Source organism: Rhinolophus sinicus, linkage group LG05, assembly GCF_036562045.2.
Source record: "Rhinolophus sinicus isolate RSC01 linkage group LG05, ASM3656204v1, whole genome shotgun sequence".
NCBI lineage: Eukaryota > Metazoa > Chordata > Mammalia > Chiroptera > Rhinolophidae > Rhinolophus > Rhinolophus sinicus.
This window is the reverse complement of record NC_133755.1, coordinates 24,986,645-25,007,712: the sequence shown is the minus strand read 5'-3', so window position 1 is coordinate 25,007,712 and position 21,068 is coordinate 24,986,645. Positions and strand designations below refer to the sequence as shown.

The following is a 21,068-nucleotide window of genomic DNA, read 5'->3' as shown; positions in this document are numbered from 1 at the left end:
GTATAAAATGTAAAATATACGCTTTTTATTTTTAACTATGGGTCAGAGTCAGAAGCTTGAGAAGCACAGCACTGGAAAAGTAGCTTATCACTGATCTTGACTCTCCCTACAGAGAGAATACCATTTCCCAAAGGGGAATGAAGGCCTGATAGGGCAGGAACTCACTCTTGGCCTAGAACTGTCAACCAAGGACTGGCTAAGGCTGTTGATGTTGGGTGTTTAGGGTCCAAGAAAACTTGGTTGCGTGTCTGAGTGTCTTGGTTGTTATAGAAATGATCAAGAGCTGAGTACTTAGTACCCTGTCTGACGCTGCACCCCAGACAAAGATTTTACACATAAATTAATTCAAATTAACATGCATCAATTAATAAAACAGACATTTACTCTCAGTTGTTTGGTTTTCTTGGTTGCTTATTTTGGTAAATATTACGATGAGAATACAGATCCGAATATTAGATAACTCAGAACTTTGGATATACTGTCTCTCACATGAAAGCAAAGTATCCAACAACATTTAAGTTTGTCTGTTATGTTCTCACCTGGCGAGCAGCATAGCTTCCAGGGGATCCTGGATATCGCTCTATCAGCAAGGGTCGTAAGTCATTTTGCCACATTTCAGAAATACTGGTGCCTTCTGCAACTTGCTGAAGAGACGAAGAATTCAAAATGGCTGGTTGGTGATAATTCTGAGGATTAAACAACATTATTTAACTGGCTATCATTTCATAATGTTTAAGACTTACCATGAGACATTTGCAATTGAAAAATATTTGCTTTGAACCTCAAAATAAAGGAATAGCTCTTATGCTATAGGTACATTAAACTACTCAAATTTAAAATTGGCCCTTTAGATCTATAAAGTTAAACTAAGTCTATTGGCAGTTTATTTTAAAAACAAAATCAATATAATGCTTTGAGCTTGCAAATTGATATTTAACAGTCATTTCCTGTGTAACTTTTAATGACTTTTGGTACAATTGCTTTGTAAAACTAAGGTTTTTAAGGAGAGGCCAGATAGCTTAGTTGGTTAGAGTGCAAGCTCTCAACAAAAAGGTTGTTGAGATTGAAAACAGCAACTGGACTTGGAGCTGAACTGTGCCCTCCACAACTAGATTGAAGGACAACGACTTGGAGCTGATGGGCCCTGGAGAAACACACTGTTCCCCAATATTCCCCAATAAAAATTAAAAAACTAAGGTGTTAAAATCTCAGTTATTGATTCCTGTTCTTAAGAAAACCCAATATTTTAAAAATTGGAGGCAACAAAACAATATACTTTGTTACCATAATTGCTTTATAAAGGTAGTGTGGTGTTACAAAATAAGCACTGTCTTGAGGTCAGAGAAGCTGGATTAAAAGCTGCTGGCCGCCATTTATAGGTTGTATGACCTTGGGTAATTCCCTTAACTTCTCACTCCCCTCAAAAAACAAATAAAGAAATTTGAGCTAGATCAGCAGTGACCAATATAGTAGCCACAGGCCACACGTGACTATTAAGCTCTTGAAATGTAGCTAGTCGAATTGAGATGTACTCTAAATATAATATACACACTAAATTTCGAAGATTTAATGTGAATAAAATGTAAAATATCTCATTAATAATTGTTACATAACATATATTATTAAAATTAATTTCACCTGTTGCTTTTCACATTTTTAATATAGCTACTAGAAAATTTTTCACCTCATATGTGCTCCTCATTGTTTATTTCTGATGAATAGTTCTAACCTAGATGATTGTTGCAATTCCTTTCAGTCAGAGCTTGATGATTCTATAACCCACGAAATAGAACACTTTTTACCTTCAGTTAAAATTATTTTAATGTTGTGTTAATGCTCACACTCTTATGCACACTTGTATAGTAATTAAGTGAACCTTAAACAACTAAAGAAACATAACATTCAAATTTGTATTTTGAATATTACTTTACACCTGCTGTATTTTCTTTTGTAGTAAAGAAGAATCTTTTATTTATTCCATGTTTATCAGGTACTCAGTGACGCGCCTCCTACAGGGAAATGAGTAGTTTCTTCACTAAGGGGAATGATGAAGGTAACATAAGGATATTAAGTTCTTTGGAGTGCAAAACAGAAATTGGGGGAAACTTGTCTCGTTTAGGGTCCTTTCCAGGATCAGCATTGTTGAATATGTTTAAGTAACCAAATAAGGTATTTTCACTCGCTATCAAATACTTCATGTGGCTGGTGAAAAACTGTGGCATAGAGAATGATTATTGCCTAGTTACTTATACTCATCTACATTTGGCTATGTCTCAGCATTACCCTTTGGTATTATCATGCAAAGAGCATGGATTGTGGGTTCAGACAAACCCTCTCAACTCAGCCTCTCAGCTTAGCCCCCCACCACTTATTAGCTGTAACTCTAGTGCGGTTACTCAACCTCATTAAGGCTCAATTTTCTCATCTATTTAATGGGGGTAAGAACACCTACTTCCTAGGATAATTATAATTAAGTGAGCTAATACATGTAAACTGCCATAGTAAATAATCAATACATTTTAGTTCTATTACCTTCTCCAAACATGAAAGAGGTCAGAGCTTGATAGACCACTTAGAGATGATATAGTCCCCATTAAGTCTTGCATAGCACTTTGAGAAGAAAGCTAAAGCTAAAAGACAAAACTATGAAAATGCGAGAAGGGAAAGAAGAAAATGGAGGCAAAAAGGCAGAAGACTTCCGTGGTTAATTATTACTCAACCCAGTCAACAAGAGCTTGTCTGGTCTCTCCTGCTGCCTCATGAGCCCGAGGCAGGGCCACGAGCCCCAGCTTACCATGCTTCAGTGACCCTGGCATCCTTTCAGGCCCCAAAGCTGTGTGAGGCTGTGCCCTTCTGGGGCCTTTACATCTGTGGAGCCTTCTACCTCGAAGGTTTTTCCTTCCCTCTTCACCTGGCTAACTCCTGCTCATTTCAGGTTGTAGCTCGGAGGCCACTTCCTTGTGTTTTCACTTGTTTAATGCCTGATTTCATACAAGGTGTCAGCTCCATGAGAGCAAAACTCTCTTATTTTCCACTCTCTACCTAGCTATATTGAGCACTCAATAAATATTGGGTGAATTCGCCAAATAAGGAATTGACAGGTGACTGTCTTCTAAAAGTATCTTCATTAAGACTGTGTTTACCAACTCAACAACAAAAAAACAAAAAACCCAATTGAAAAATGGGTAGAAGACCTGGAGAGACATTTCTCCAAAGAGGACATACAAATGGCCAATAGACATGAAAAAATGTTCAATATCACTAATCATCAGAGAAATGCAAATAAAAACCACAATGAGATATCACCTCACCCCAGTCAGAATGGCTATCATCAACAAGACAAATAGTAACAAGTGTTGGAGAGGCTGTGGAGAAAAAGGAACCCTCATACACTGTTGGTGGGAATGCAGATTGGTGCAGCCGCTATGGAAGGCAGTGTGGAGGTTCCTCAAAAAATTACGAATAGAATTACCATATGACCCAGCAATCCCTCTCCTGGGTATCTACCCAAAAAATCTGAAAACATTTATACATAAAGACACGTGTGCTCCAATGTTCATTGCAGCTTTGTTTACGGTGGCCAAGACATGGAAACAACCAAAATGTCCTTCAATAGATGAATGGATAAAGAAGTTGTGGTATATATACACAATGGAATACTATTCGGCGGTAAGAAAAGATGATATAGGAACATTTGTGAGAACATGATGGATCTTGAGAGTGTAATGCTGAGCGAAATAAGTCAGACTGAAAAAGCAGAGAACCATGTGATTTCACTGATACGTGGTATATAAACCAAAAACAACAAAAGAACAAGACAAACAAATGAGAAACAGAAACTCATAGACACAGACAATAGTTTAGTGGTTACCAAAGGGTAAGGGGGTTGGGGGGTGGGAGATGAGGGTAAAGGGGATCAAATATATGGTGATGGAAGGAGAATGGACTCTGGGTGGTGAACACACAATGGGATTTATAGATGATGTAATACAGAATTGTACACCTGAAATCTATGTAATTTTACTAACAATTGTCACCCCAATAAATTTTAAAAAAAAGAAAAGAAAAATAAAGCTAGACACTTGCAGGAAAAAAAAAAAGACTGTGTTTACATTATAATAAAGTAAAATGGGCATTTTGCCATCACAAATATCAAATCAGCTGAATGCTCAAGCAACTATAAAGACAGAAGAGACAGGTGGCCACCTGCAGCAAAGGGCCAGGAAGTGCTGGCCCTGGTTCAATGTTGGCGGGCTATGTTCTTTTTGAATTTCTGATAGTCAGTGCTTGTTGTGATGATGATTTAGAGTTGGGTTGGCCCAGCACAGTTGTTGTGACCAACAAGAACTATTGTTTCAAAAGCTGTTTGCACAGTGACTCCTTTTCTACTTATTGACAATTATGGCATCCCAAGCCTACCTGGTCACTGTGGATGACATCCTTCGCTTCATGTCCACAGTGAAAGGAAATCAAGCTCATATTTAAACAGGCAATTTATGGAGGCTTGAAAGAGTTCTTAAGGGATTTAAGAAAAAACAGGGACAAAATAAATCACCCTCCAGCATCTTTAGCTGTAACAGATATTGTGGATAAAACATAGTTGACAAATAGCACCCCAGAAATGCTTAATGGATGAATAAAGGGTAAGTTCAGCAGACAGGCCCATTGATGTTCCTGAACAGAGAGGCCTACATGAGTAGCTCCTTAGTCTCCTGGCTCAACCATTTCATTAACATACGTCAATAAAAAGCCCTCCTCCTCTCTGTCTCCCCGGGGTGGAAAGATGCTCCTGTGAAACCATAGAGAGAAAAGCTTCCCAGTCCATGAAGGATAGAGAAGGGGAAACAACCACACTCAGGTAATTACTTAAGCCTTTCTATTCATTAAAGCCCTGTATGGAAAAGCATTTGACTTCTCCAACCTAAACAGTACCCATTTGCTTTTTATGAAACCTTACTCTCAGAACTCAATAAATATAAAAATCTATGTGCAGATGAGAAGAAGGAATAAGAGGAGAAAACCGGAGAGAAAGTGCAGCCTGGGCCTGAGGAAAGTAAATGAAGCAAGAACAGTGTTGAGCCAATGTTAATTGCAAACCCCAAACTATTCTAAGCTTAGTTCAGTTAAAAGACATGTCGACAATTTTCTATTGGCACAGGCATTCTCAGAGGAATGAGTCTCTATTACAGCCCCTGCCTTGTCTTTTCAAACCCAGGCAAAAAGGACAATACGTCTGCTTTGGGTGACAAGAATCTTTCAGCTAAAAATGTGTGAACCAGATACCCTGAAGCATCTCCTCTAAGCTAATCACATGGTGCCAGGCCAAAGAGGGTTTTAATTACATAATTTGTAGAGCTGGCCCAGCTTGCAGAGGGATTTGAGGTCCCAAACCATTGAATGAAAGGGAGCTCGTTACAGCATTCGATTCCAGTTTCCATCCCATATGAGTGTCTCCCAACAGTACTCAGGATAATACCTGTGTCTACTTCAAAATTCAAGTAAAGGCAGCATTTACTGAACTCCTTCTGTGTGTCAGATGTCACTGATATTACAAATGCAGTTGTGGATGAGTTGGAAACTGAATAAGGTATAGTTCTGTCTTCTTGAAGGCGAGCAGCCCTCTACCTAGAGACAAAGCAGTGCAGGCTTTAAACACAGTTTAAGGTCAAATCCCCAATCCCTGACTTACTAGCTGTGACTAGGATAACTTTCCTTATCTGCAAAATGGATATTATAGCATTTATCTTAGTAGAAGCTCAAAAATGGGATATTTCTCTCCCCCTGTTAGGTTTTCTCCCCCTAACAACCCCTGTCTGTTGAAGTCTCTGCTGCTGCTTCCCTACGAATCATAGTGAATGGAGGGGTAGATGGGTGACTAAGGAATTTTATTAGAGCCATGGAGAAGGGGGACCCTCAGCACTTTTAGAATACATGTGACTCCAGAAGCAGAAGAATGTGAAATGCTTGGGAGAACAGTAAAGAGTCTGCCAGAGCTGACCCTGGAGGAGGACTCCTAGATGCAGCCAACACTCCTCTACGTGGTTGCTCTGTTCAAAAAATATGACCCTCCACCCCCAATATGACTTGAATTTTTCTACTTCACCTTTCTTATAATAAAGGAAAATCCTACCATTAAAATGCATTGAGTCCCAGCTTTATGACAAAATATAGAAATAATTTAAATACCCAGCAATAAAGGGATAGTTAAATTATGGAATGACGATTTTGCAATCATCAAATGATACTTTCAATGAATTTTATTGGCTCAGGGAAATGCTCATGCTATATTATTAAGTGACACAGCAAGATATAAAACTGTATATACAGCACAATCTCTAGTATGAAATAAATATTCATGTGTGTGTATTTAAAAATATATAAACCTTTATTGATCATTTACTATACGATAGCCATTGTGCTAAGTGCTTTACATGAATAGCTCATTCAATTCTCATAAAAACGTCTGAGACTGGTATAATTTTATCCATCTCTATAAATACAAAAACACACAACACACATTTATATACGTGTGTGTGTGTGTGTGTGCGCGTGTGTGTAGAGACAGAGAGAGAGAGAGAGAGAGAGAGAGAGAGAAGAAATAAAAACACCAAAATTGTTAACAGCAATTATCTCTGAATGTAGGATTATGGGTGACGATAGTTTTCTTTTTCGTATACTTTCCTAGTTTTCTAAAATGAGCACATGTTAACTTTACAATTGGAAGACTTCAAGAGAAGTCTTTTTAATGTATTGGAGTTAATAACTTCCTGTTTGAAAACATATGAAGCCCTCTTAGCCATCATGATTGCACCTAAGGGAGGACTGATTTAATGAGATTCCTTTTAACAGCTGGGTGATGAGGTTGTACTAAAGGAAAGGTTCTGTGCTAAAGGAATTAGATTGGGGATCAAGGTGGGAGGACAAGACTCAGGAGAAGTAATTTTGATACACAGATCAACCCCCATAATAATGACCTTTAAGCTCTTCGGGAAAAGGGGAAAATAGGAAGAAAAGAGAAGTTTCTGAAAACAAACTACCAATTTTGGAATTCCAGTTAAGGTCCACCCTGACCCAGAAAGGGGGAAGTAAGCTCTCTCTCTGGCCTTCCAATCCTCCCACTAGCCTCACCCTTCTTCACTAGCTGGATACCGTTCCTTGAAAACCGTCAGCCAGGACTCATCTACCTTGGAGAAGAGAGTGGAGGAAGAAAGCAAAAATGAAAGCTCTTCAATTCACTGGCGTAATTGTGGTCAAGTTTCCTCATCTGTAAATTGGGGATAAACATACCAACCTCACAGGGGCACTCTGACCTCCATGTGATAAGATTATATACAAGATACCTGTTACCCAGATGCCAATGCCCTTAAATATACACCTGTGGGCCCACCTGCGAATTTAACAACTTACAATATTGCTTCATGGGAAAATTGCTTGCAGGTTTCAAAAAAACAAATCACAATCTTCTGAGCAGAGCCATAAACTAGCGTTGAACTGTTTTTACATATTAAATGCCACTTCATTTGAAAGAACAGAAAAATTGAGTTCAAAATCAATGCTTTACCACACCTCACCTTTTGGCAGACCGGTGTAACTAGGGCACACCTTGCGTGGTTAATATATGCAATTTAGAGCAGGGAGGTATGTATTTCAGTGTGGACTAATTATTTTCCCACGTGGCCAAATGTCCTGGCCACCTGAAGGACTTTATGAAGGCCTATAGAAAAAGGGGGCAGGAGACCAGAAATTGTGACTTGTCATGACTGATTTTGTCATTTGCCCATTTGCTTACACCATTTGAAAGCATCCAGTTTCCTAATATAACACTGAGTAAACGCTTCTTCAAATAAATGTAAAAGGGACTCACCTGTGCTTCCAAAGACATTTCTCAAAAGTTAAATTCTCACGAGTTTAAAACATTTTAAGAACCCAGCACCTTCTCCCACCCACAAACACATCCTACCTACAAATGATCCCTTCAAAGCAGCTAGTTCAAACTGTTCCCATCTCACTTACTCCCACCATTTAGATGGATCCTAAAGACACATTGGCCAGCCGCCACCTTCTGGTTCTTCATGCCCCCTTCCCAATTTCTCACCAGAAAGGTACAGTGAAGTGACGGAGAGGATTTGAGTATGTACCTCAGTGTTCTTCAGTGGATGTTAGACCTACTGACGAAAGTTGTTTTTCTTATAATGAAGTTATTCCTCAGTTGACTTCCTGTATCCCCACCAGGTTCCCCGTGTCTGGTGGTCTCCATGTGTAAGTGAGGGCATGTGTGCCCCTGAATGGTGACACTAATTAAGTCTAACCCAGGGAACTGGACAGGGCTATTCATCTACATTTGAATAGCATATGCCTTTGGCTGGGCGGAGGGGCTGGTGAGCCAGTACAGGGCTAGTGCCCAGCATTTCAAACGTGTGAGTAAATACAGGCATACTGCACGCATTTAAAAGATCTGTTCAACAACATTGTCAAGGTTTATATTGCTGCTTTTCTCAGTATCTTTATGAACACACCATTTTACTCCAATACCATTAACACTTGCTCAAGTCCCTAGCAATTTCATGATTTCAAAACTGTTACACAAGAAAGGGAAATCATTGTGAACCTACTCACTCCACCCAGAAGGAACTCGCATATCACTTTTATCCTAAGTTCCTTATATGAAATTTCCACATACAACTAGATACATTGCTCTGACAATTGCATTTTACGCTCTACTAAGACAAAAAAAAAAAAAAAAAAAAGATATTTTAAAGTAAAACATGTCTCCACTGAAGCTCCTTCGGAGCTGCTCCGCTTAAAAATCTAAAATGGGCAAACAACACACGTACACCCAGAGACTGCATGGAAACTTCAACGTCCCAAGGGCGTTCTGGGATGCAGCAGTCAGCACACACACCCAGGCGCGCCCCGCACCCCGGCTGCCGGGAGCGTGGGGACAGCGGGCCTCGCGGGTCCGGAGTGGGCGGCGGCGCGGCAATGCGCCCTCACCTCCCTGCGGGCTGCAGCCCGCGAGACACACTTCCTGTGCCTATCAATACCCTCATCAGACCGCAGCCGAGGGGAGGCCGGTGACATCACCCAGCTCCCGTGGCGTCCGGGAGGCCAGCGAGGCACGCTGGTGAGGACGCAGAGCCCCGACTCCTCCGGGCGCCCGAGGCGAGCACCGCTCCCTGGGCCGGGGTTCGCGGCTCTGCCCCGCCCCCCGCCCAGCCTAGGTGGGGCTCTACCAGCCCCGGGTACCCGCACCCGGCAAGAGTCACCCAGGTACAATCACGCAGCTGCAGCCCCTCACCTTCTCCTGGGTCCAGGCTGCGGCTCCCCGATTGACCCCCCAGGTCTCCAGTGGCAGGGCAGCCACCAGCAGCAGCAGGTGGAGGGTGCCCACCACGCTCCGGTCCCCGTCGCCTGCCATCTCTCGGAGGGTATCTGAGCGCCGATTCCCTGGGCTGCTGGCGGTCACGAGCCCGGGAACGCGCGTCCTTCGCCTTCCCTCTTCTCCACCCTTGGGTCGACTGCGCCCGCCCCCCCACCCCCATCGCCTCCCGGTCGCCTCCCCACTGCGTTGTGCAGGCTGAAGCCACAGCTCTCCTCCCCACGACCTTAGCTACCCCAGGACTGGGCTGTCCTGGGAGGCACAAGCTTCCGAATCTAAGGGAAGAGAGATGGCCACTTCCTTGTCTTGGAGAGGAAGAGAGGAAGGAAGGAAGGAAGGAAGAGACGCAGAAGGGGCATTTTTAACATCTCCAGTGCCATAACAGGGAATAGAAAGGGGAGGGAGGCTTCATCAGACCCTGTGGTGTTATGATGTGTATTCCCACAGCTGTTCTTCCCACAGGGAATGACATTTACTGATACTTCTCCACGGGCACTGGGTCCTGGGTGCTTTTCTGTTTTTCCCTCATTTAATCTTCATAACCATGTGAGGTAGATATCAACCCCATTTTACAGATGTGGAAACTGAGACTCTCTGCCTCCATACAATGCCTGAACTGGAACCCTCAAAGTATTACCATTATAACAGCCCATCACATCTTTTCTCTTTTTTCTCACAAATAGTTACCTTGCCTTATAGGAGACAGACTATCATACTCCCCAGCTGAGAGGTATGGTTGAAGCAATTATTTGAAATAAGTGAATTCTAACATGTTCATAGTGGCTCTTCAGGCAGTCATTTTTCCCAATGCATGCCCCAAAACGATGTTTACTTTGTAACATCAAAGATCACTGTTATCGAGATAATTCTAGAAAAAAATAAAACAATATCTAATTTTATCTGTAGGTTTCTGGTCTAAGTTGTCAGGACAATTACTAACCATCCTCTTTTACTTCCACAGTGAGGATTAGGGCATGGCCTGCCCTGAGTCATCTCCTAGTAACAGATCCCAGGAAAATGGGAACTGAAATAGACCTATTTCCCAGGGAGCAAAGGTCTGAAGGTAATGGAGTCAGCCAGAAGGCTCACTGACTCTATTTTCTTAGGCTTGGCTATTAGAGTGAGTTTCAAATGAGAGGGCTGACCTGGGAAGACACTGTTCTGCCCTCCTCAGGAGCTACAAGGGAAGACCGGATGTTAAGTACCTACTTCCCTGGTGTTCAAAATTACCCTATTCATGTCTGAGAGTCTTGAGTGACAGTTTGTTCTGGCTTAAACAAAATTAAATAGCTTCTTTATTATATTCATGGACAGTTCTTCTGATAATCTGACCACTTCAAAACCTTCCATTGTTACAATATTTAGAATAAAAACCACTATCACATCTCCCAATACATTTCCTTTCTTGTTGCTTTCACCAACCTTGAAATCATGGGTTTCCCAAGTGTCTGGGTAACAAACAGCCTATCTTATCCTATTATCTTTTCCTTTCCACATATGATTCCTATAAGAGAGAAAAGGGAAGGTGGAAATAGCAAACCTATATGAAACAAAATGTTAAAGATAATATCATGCTCAGTATTTTGAATGATAATATCATTCAAAATAAGAAATAAGAAAATGCTTGAATTAAAATACTCAATACACATAATTTGATGATGATTTTCCTTTCCCAAGGGTTCTCCAATTTTGGTTATATTGGAGTCAATAAGATGCTTTTGCAGTTTGGAATCTACAGGAAGCAGACTCTGAGACAGAGTTCAGCATTCAGGACATGTATGAGGGAGTGCCCCTGGGAAAACCCCTGAGGGAGGGAGAGGAACAGGACTGGGCAGAGAGCAAAGTTAGCAGGGAAGTGGACCCTCTTCCACAGCCTCACCTAACCCTGGAACTGAAATTGCCTGTCAGTGTTGTTCCACCATGAGTCAAAATAGCTGGGGCTTTATACCCTCACCTCAATGGGGGTGATTTCCTGTAAGCAGCTCTCTGAAGCCTAAGGCCCTGACAGCTAGAGGCTGTCTGCCAACAGCACTCCAAAAGCAGGAACAGAGTCCTTCTCTGAAGGGGGACGTCTAAGCAGTGCGTCTCTGTATCCACCGGTAATGCATTCCTGTGATGTATCTCATACAAATCTAAAACATTTTACCTAGTAAGTGAAGCTTCACGATTTTAGGAAATTGTGTTTTTTTTAATACATGTGGGCTTTTCTGACAACCTTCCATAAAGCTACAAATCCAAGAAAACTTTCTACTTACTTGTATATATCCCTACCTTCCTTTCTTGTGCCTTATACATTAAATGTCCTTTCCCTTTGCTTCACTCATTCTTCTTGTCTCACCTCCTTCATTCTGGAAACTTTCTGAAATCCCTATATCTGCTATTTTTTTCCCCTACTGCAGCATTTTTTTTCTTCAAATTCTTCCTATGGAAGATGACCCATGACTATTACATGTAATTAAATAATTCCAGGCCGTTTTTCATTATGGAAAAAGAATTTTTTTGTGTGCACGCAGCGATAGCCCTATTCACAAGGGGAGTGGTTATCATCTTTATTATAGTATAGCCTATACTGTGACTTGAACCACATTAAGGACCCAACTGCTAAAAAAGATCTTCCCCGCGCAGTTGCCATGGCAAAATTTTTATACAGCTAGTCCCATCTGTAAAGTGGCACCGTTGGACTAAAGCAGTAATGACTAGAAATTTCTATTAAAAGAGTAGTTCTCAAAATGTGATCCATGACCTCCCCCCGACCCCACCCCCAGGATTCCCAAAGACCCTACTTGATGTCTGCAAAGTCTAATCAATTTTTATAATAATATGAAAGTAAGATTTGCTTTTTCTTACTGTACTAATTTTGCACTAATGTTGTAAAAGCTATGATGGGTAAAACTCTGGCACTTTAGTACTTATCAAAACAGGACACAAGACTGTACTATTACAAAAACAAAACTGTACTTGCAGTCATTGTATTCTTCACTGCCATGCTTGGTAAAATTAGGGGGGTAGGGAGAGAGAGAGAAAAGACAGAAAGATAGAAGAAAAGAAAAAGAGTCAGTCTCCCTTAAGAATATCATTGGTGAAGCAATAAAAATTGTGGTTACTATTAATGTCAACCCTTGAGTACTTGTCTTTTTTAACAGCTTAATTGAGATATAATTAGAATACATTAAACAGTACCTATTTAAAGTATACAATCTGATGAGTTTTAACATGTTTATGTTAAAAGTAAAAAGCTGATTACACCATCACTACAATAAAGAGAATAAAAATATCCATTTTTTACCCATACATTATTTAAATTGCATTATTTAGTTTCGAAACAGTTGAGGATTTCCCTGATATTTTTTTGTTATTGATTTCAAATTTAATTCTATCATGGTCAGGGAACAGATTTGCTATGAATGAATCCTTTAAAAGTTTTTGAGAATTGTTTTACAGTCCAGAATATGATCCATCTTGGTAAATATTCCTTCTGTACACGAAAAGAATGTGTATTCTTCTGTTACAGAATGCTCTATAAATGTCAAGTAGGTCACGGTAATTGATAATGTTCCCCACATCTTCTATATCATAACTGATTTTCTGTGCTCGTTTTATTGATTACTAAGAGAGTGGTGTTGAAATCTCTGACTGTAATTGTGTATTTCCCTATTTCTTTTGCTTCTATTAATTTTTTTATCATGTATTTCTAAGCTTTCTTATTAAGTGCATAAATGTTTAGGATTGTAATGTTCTTTAGACAAATTGATCCTTTATCATAATGAAATAAACCTCTTTATACTTGGTAATATTCTTTGCTCTGAATTTTTTTTCTAGTATTAATATAACCACTCCAACTTTCTTTTGATTAGTGTTAGCAAGGTGTATTATTTCCCATCCTTTTTACTTTTAAACTATTTTCATATATATATATATATATATATAGTTTAAAAGTAAAAGTAAAAAGGATGGGAAATATATATATATATATATATATATATATATATATATATATATATATATATATATATTGGATTTCTTGTAGGCAGCTTATAGTTAGGTCTTGCTTTTTTACCCAATTGGACATTCTTTGACTTTTAAATGGGGTAGATTATTTATATTTAATGTGATTAAACAAATAATCTGCTATTTGTTTTCTATTTGTTTGACCTGTTCTTTGTTCACTTTTACCACTTTTTCTGATTTATCTTGGATTGACTGATTTTTTATTATTCCATTTTGTCTTCTTTGTTAGTTTGTCACCTATACCTCTGCTTCGTTTTTAGTGATTGTTTTAGGATGTGGCATATACATCTTTAATGTGTCACTGTCTACCATCAAGAATTATTACATCAATTAATGTATAGAAGTACCTTACAATAGTATACTATTTCCCCTCAGAGTCTTTTTGTATTGTTGTCAGATATTTTACTTCTAAATATGTTATTAACCCCACAATATGTTGTTATTAACCTCACATTAAACAATTATCTTTCAAAGATGTTGTTAAAATAAGGGTTTTTATTAAAGTCTTTTTCATTTACCCACATATTTATCATTTCTGACATTCTTCCATCCTTCATATAAATACATATGTCCATCTGGTATCATTTTCCTTCTGCCTAAAGGATGTCCTTTAACATTTCTTGTAGCACAGGTATGGTGGCAATTGCTGTATACTTGAAACAAATTGCATTTTGCCTTTGTTTTTTAAATAATCTTTTCTGAGTATGGAATTCTATGTTGACAGATATTTTTTCTTTCAGTACTTTAAAGATGTTGCTCCAGCATCTTCTTGCTTGTTTTGTTTCTGATGAGAAATTGGCTGACATACTAATCTTTGTTCCTCTGTATGTAATGTGCTTCAGTTTGTCTTAAGATTTTCTCTTTATCACAGTTTTTAAGTAATTTAATTACGATATGCCTTGGTGGATTTTTCTTTATGTCCTTGCATTTTGGATTAACAGAGATTATTGGATCAGTGGGTTTCAAATTTTTACCAAATTTAGAAAAAATTTAACCATTATTTCTTCAAGTATTTTTATCCCCCCTCTTCCTTTGAGGTTCCAATTACACACACATCAATTTGTTTGAAGATTTTCTACAATTCACCAGTGCTCTGTTTTGGGGAGGGGTTTGTTTGTTTTTCTTTTTTTTGTCTATTTCACTTGTTTAGCTTTTATTTCTATGTCTTCAAGTTCACTGATCTTTTCTTTTGCAGTGCCTAATCTGTTATTAATTCCATCCAGTGTACCTTTCATACCAGACGTTGCTTTTATCCTCATCTGGATGTTTGATTTAGATGTTCTCTATTTAACATGCTCAACCTTTCCTATACCTTCTTGAACATATGGGATATAGTTACGGCAACTATTTTAATACTGTTACCTGCTAATATATCATTTGTGTCATTTCTGTGTCTGTTTCTATTGATTGATTTTTCTCCTCATTCTGGGTTGTATGTTCCTACTTTTTTGCATGTCTGGTAAGTTTTTTATTAGATACCAGATGTTGTGAATTTTACTTTTGTGTGTGTTGGGCATATTTGTATCCCTTTAAATATACTTGATCTTTGTTCTGTGACACAGTTCAGTTGTAAATAGTTTGAGCCTTTGGAGGCTTGCTTTTAAATTTTGTTAGGCTGAAATAGAGCAGCCTGTAATCCAGGTATGATTTAATCTCCTACTGAAGCAATGTCTCTGGATATTCTACTCTTTCCCCCTTGCACTTTGAGGTTTTTCCACTCTGACTTGTGGAAACACAAAATCTTCCTGACCCTATCTGTGCTCTGAGGTGTGTTATGCCTGTTCTTTTTTGGTGGTTCTTTCCTCCCACTCTGGGCAGTTTCCTCACATGCATGTGCAGATCCACACTCAGCTGAAGACTTATGACAAAATCTTTACTGATCTTTGAAGTGTGAGCTTCATGAAGCTCACTTTCTCTCTTCCCATACTCTATCGTGCAAAGTCTAATCACCTGACCACTCATGTTCTCAACTCTGTCTTTTCATCTCATAGAGACTCCCTGGCTTTGTTTGGATTCCTCCTGCCTGCACAGCATCCTTGAAACTCTCAAGACAGCAAGCTGGGAATAGCATCTGGCTCATGTCATTGTTTCCCTTCTTTCATCACTTTCCTGTAATGCCTATTTTTCAATATTTGAACATCACTGTTTTATTTTTTTTCAAGATGGGATGATAAATTTAGTCTCTGTTATCAATTTTGATTGGAAACAGAAGTTGAGTATGAATCTTTTAATATCCTGCATGACAAACTGGGAGGTACAAATAAAGTATTTCTGCTACATACCGAAGGACAATTATTGTCTCAAGAAAAAGCTCTCGTACAATTGTTTGAGACACATAGTAAACTACCTACTTTTTTCATAAAGTTCTACTTTGGCTTGAAAGAATAATTGACTCATACTCTATGGTTATTCAGATTTGGGTATTTGGCAGATATTTGTTTGAAAACAAATAAAGTGTGCCTACGCCTTCAAGGATAATAACTGACAATATTTATTGACAATGATAAAACTGAATCTTTCAAGTAAAACTTGGAATTTTGGAAAACTTGTATCTAATACCATAAGTGTGAGAGTTTCCTGACATGCGATAATTTTTCTGACAAAGTCAGTTATTTTAATAAATGTGATTTTTAAAATAATATAAAAGGAAATGTTCAACTTTTGGAATATCTGCATAACTCAGTGAACCAATATTTTTCAATGCTCAATGCCCAATCACAAAGAAAAGATCCATTTAAAGTATGACAGAGACCAATGAATTTTTATGTCATGGAGTAAAAAAAATTATTGATATGGTTTCAGATTCTACATTGCAACTAACTTTTATGACATTATCATTTGTTATGTTTTGATTTAATAACATAGAAGACTATCGATAATTATCTGAAGAGGCTATTAAATTACTCTTTTCTTTTCCTACCACATGTTAGTGGGAGGCTGAATTTTGTTCATATACTTCAAATAAAATAACAGTAGATTGAACGCATAAAGAAATCCAGCTGTTTTCAATAAGTCAGACATTAAAGAATTTTTTTAAATGGTCAAAACTGCCAATCTTCTCATGAAATTCTTTTTGTTTTATAAAATCTAGTGATTTTTTCATAAAAATGTTATTTAACATTTAATGCGTTTGTTATTTTTAAATAAATCCATACTTAAAAATTTATTAAAATGCCTGTTTTAATTTTCAACACAATAATTATTAAAATAGATGTAATCCACATTAAAAAAGCTATTTGTGGTCCTCAATAATTGTTACTAATATAAAAAAGTACTGAGACCAAAACATCTGAGAACTGTGTTAAATGTATTTTACCTGGGAGAGATCATACATTAAGCCAATGGAATCATATAAAAATCTTTTTTTTTTTTTTTTTTTTTTTTTTTTAAATGATGACTGGGTGCCACTCTTAGAAATTCTGAAGTGATTAGTTTGATGTGTGGCCTGGACATTCAGTTTCTTTAAAACTCCCCAGGTGATTCTAGCAGGGCTGAGAACCACTACATTAATCACACACTCGGAAATACATTAGCAAAAACCATATAATAAATTAATGATAACATTAGTAATCATGTTGTGTAGTAGTTATTTTGTAAGGCCCTAAGAGTTACAGTAAAAAAAGATTGGTAAAGTGGGCCAACCCTAGACAAATTATGGAGTAGGCAGTTTAAATTCAAACCTCCCAACTTTCCCCTTACTTTTCGCCTCAAACTGAAACACCTTACCTTCTGTCCCTTTAATTGCCACAGTAAATATAAAGAGGCCCACATTACTATATCCCTGACCTAATCTGTCCACGTTGCTTTCAAAAATGGAATGAAAAATTAAAATGTTGGGTTCTGTAGTACAGAATCAGACTTTTGCTGTTCCCTAGAAATCTCAGGAATCCAGATTTCCTGTAAATCTTTCCAACTCCTTTCACCACAGATCAGAGGTCAAGTCAAGGTGGCAATAAAAGCTAAGGGAAAAAAATCTCCTTTCCTCTGATTTTCTGGCCCTCTCCCTTTCCAGCCCTTTAGAATAACAGTTCACTCTCTTCTCAAAGAAGGGGAGGAGAGCATCCCCCCAAAACACTGATTCCTTTCACCAACAGTAATCTTGCCCCCAATGAATTTGTCCTGCTTTTTTTATCAATATTTTTCTGTGGGCTCTGAAAACCAAAAGCCTTTAAGATCCAAAGAAATGAATCTCTAGTAAAGAATTTTAATCCATTCAAGGAGAGGGGGATAGAGAGAATCCAAAGAGAAGTACCAAAGAGAAACTTCATCTCCTTACAGCTCACAGAACAGACACCTCTGATCTATACAATACCAAGGTTGACTGTAATGTGAAGTTTCAGTCAACTGATTGTTATGGAAAATATATATACATATGGAGTATGTGTGTGTATTTATAAATACATTTTGATTTTTTATTCAAAAAATTGTCTACATTTTTTTTTTTTGTAGTTTATAGAATCAAGTAGGTAATAAGTCACCAATTTCTGGATTATATTAATGATAATATATGAAAATCAAGTAGGTAACAAGACACCAATTTCTGGATTATATTAATGATAATATATGATAATATATGAAAATATATCAAGAACTTGCTTCCATTCAAAATTACTAAGCTAAATTTTTATGGTGTAAATTAAAAACATGATCAAGGAGGTTACGTGTGTTGATAATATGTTTTTAAATATCTTCTAAATCTATAAATTAGTATGATGAGAGATATTACTATCCTCATTGTTAATGATAAAAAAATTAAAGTACAGGGAAGTTAAGTAACTAGTTTAGGGGTATGCAAAGCCAATACAACTATACAACTGCAGTCAGTGTACTTTTACTCTAACCCACAGGTTTTTCCAGTTTCAAAGGAGAAAATTTAAGTAGCTAGTAAAGTCTGATTTTTAATATGCTGAGGCAAACTTTTGCTGAATATAAAACCAGACACATTTAAAATTATTTTATTTCCAAGTTTTAAACAGAATACTCATTTTGTATTGCTTTCTTTCCTTTAACCAGATGTCTAATGCCATATCTATTAGAAGGGGGAAAAGTGAATCTTTTCCAAAAAAACTAAATACTAACACGTAAATTAATATAATCTAAAGTCAAGGCTGAGACACTTGACTGTCTTTTGCTTTGGGGTTATTTATGGATTTTCCAAGGTATTATATTCTATTTATCTGTTTTAATTACATGAAATTGTGAGGTTTTTCTGCTGATTAGGCAACACAGTTTGTAATCAGACTTAACCATAACAACACTCTTTCTCTCAATTTCGTAATCCTGAAGCAGTATTAATTGTGATTGCTAATTAAGCCCTTTCTGACTTTTCATGAAAGAACAATTATTCCAAGAGTAATTTTCAAGTCATACCAAAAAAAAAAAAAAAAAAAAGCTTGTTTTTGAGATTCAGGTTAGGCCTAGCAATCTCAAATAAAAAAGGAAGAAAGGCTCTAAAATCTCTTTCCACAGGATTCAAAAATAGAACGTTAAGAAAGCAAATAAAAATAACACAAATTCACAGAAAATAGCAACAGTCATTTAAAAATAACCAAGTTGACTATGCCACACATAGTTATTAATAATAATAATAGAAAGTTGCAAAATAATACCATAACTCATATTCTGCCTTAAACCACATGTTCATATATATATATAAAATGTTTGCTTAAATTTAGCATGAATTTATACTGTTTGTTTTATTTATATATCTGAAAACATTAACAATGTATTTCAAGTGTTTTAGTAATTCTAAGACAGTACCGATTGCGGTCATAAAAAATCCTTCCAACCCTATGGTTTATATATATACTCCATTGTCCAGATTATAATAAATTAAATGGACTTATCCACCTTCAGTTGTAATGTTTGAAAAAACATTTCAGCAGAGCTCAATATTAGCACCAGGCCAAGAGTGTACCTAAATTTCTCTTAAAAAGAAACTAAATTACTCCGCATGCAATTTCAGTAAAACTAGTCTTCTGTCACTGGCCAAACCTTGATCTTTTGTGGTTTTCACTGAGTAAGTCACAAACCCATTATGGGGAACACTAAAGTTTGAATTTAGAGATCTGTAAGAAAGCAAAAGATATTGATTAATTGCCTTTCATAATATATTTGTTTAGTCCTCCATGAAAATCCTTCTACCAGTGTAGAGTTAAATCTGTGTTACAAATTAGAAAGAAGGAAAATTGTAATTTTAGAAAGCAGCTGGAGGGAAATTTCATAAATCAAGGAAGTAGCCATAGAAAAACTGTGCATCTCCATTCCACTCTGAGGCAAAATGGTCTCCTTCCATCAATTCTATTCTTAGATTAGAGAAAATGAACACCAATCAGAAAACAAGCTAATGGCTCAGACAGGAAATAAATGACATTCAGGACCATGCCATATATATGGGATACAGTAAAAATTATTATTCAGGATTCTTAGAGAGTGAAAATATTAGGGAAAAATGGAATAGTAGCTAAATAATAGCCTGATTACACATATCTCCATGTGGTAGTATTTCGTATGTTTATCTTTATTATAGTGCGCACACACACATACACACACACACATCTTTAGCATATACTTTACATTTGTAAAAGAATTTTATAATATAATCCTTATAAGATCAGGGAACTGGCAGCATACCAAGTTCTCAATAAAATACTGGATGTCTGAAAACAAATGATAATTCAAAGTAGTGCCTGCCAGAAATATGAAGAATATTTGACTTGTCATTGAATGTAATAGTATAGCCTAACCAATAATGACAGACAATGCTCTTCCCCCTGACCCTGTTACATTCTTTAATTATTGTCCTCTTTTCCTTTGCTTCCATTTTTAATGCAATTAAAACCATTAGTTCCCAAACACCAGTTCTATATTAATGCCGGCCCATGACTTTGCTTATTCAGTTTGTTACAAAGTGAGAAAATTAAGAAAAATATGTTTTGTGAATAAGATAATTGTATTTAATTTAAAAAGCTGACTTTTATTCTTATATTCTTTCTTCATTTGATGTTACATTTTAAAAATTACATAATAGTTTTTAATTAACATAATAAATCCTGAGTGTTTCTTATTGTCTTGCTCATTTGTTGTTGTTCAATTGTGGTAAAATACACATAACAAAATTTACCATCTTAACCATTTTTAAGAGTACAGTTCAGTGTCATAACGTATATTCATATTGTTGTGCAACCATCACCAGCATCCATCTCCAAAACTATTTTCATCTGGCAAAACTGAAACGCTGCATCCATTAAACAATAACTCCCCATTCCCTCCTCCCTCCAGCCTTTGGCAACCACCATTCTACTTTCTTTCTCTCTGAGTTTGACTACTCTAGGTATCTCATGTAAGTGGGACATACAGTATTGGTCTTCTTGTGACTGCTTATTGCACTTAGCATGATGTCCTCAAGGTTCATTCATTCATGTTGTAGCACATGTCAGACTTTTCTTCCTTTTAAAGATTGAATAGTATTCTATTATATATGCATACAACACATTGCTTATCCATTCATCCAGCAATGGACACTTGGGCGGCTTATGCTGCTATGAAAGTGGATGTACAAACATCTTTTCAAGACTCTGCCTTCAATTCTTTTTGGTATATACCCAAAAGGATTGCTGAATCATATGATAATGCTATTTTTAATTTTTGAGGAACTGCTATACTGTTTTCCATTGCAGCT

At 37.2% G+C, this 21,068-nt stretch overlaps 1 protein-coding gene across 3 annotated transcripts in view; it reads right to left on the bottom strand.

Moving 5' to 3' along the window:
* QPCT (glutaminyl-peptide cyclotransferase) overlaps positions 1–21,068 on the bottom strand; it is a 42,832-nt gene that overhangs the window by 16,159 nt on the left and 5,605 nt on the right. Inside the window, exons 1-2 of one of the 3 annotated variants that reach the window (XM_019742140.2) lie at positions 9,299–9,525; positions 540–686 (exon numbers count right to left, since the gene is read on the bottom strand). In XM_019742140.2, coding sequence (XP_019597699.2) covers positions 540–686; positions 9,299–9,418 — 267 coding nt within the window. In that variant the 5' untranslated portion in view covers positions 9,419–9,525. Of the gene's footprint in view, positions 1–539; positions 687–9,298; positions 9,526–21,068 lie in introns of those variants that run through there. The other 2 variants (XM_019742144.2, XM_019742152.2) reach the window with 2 other exon arrangements.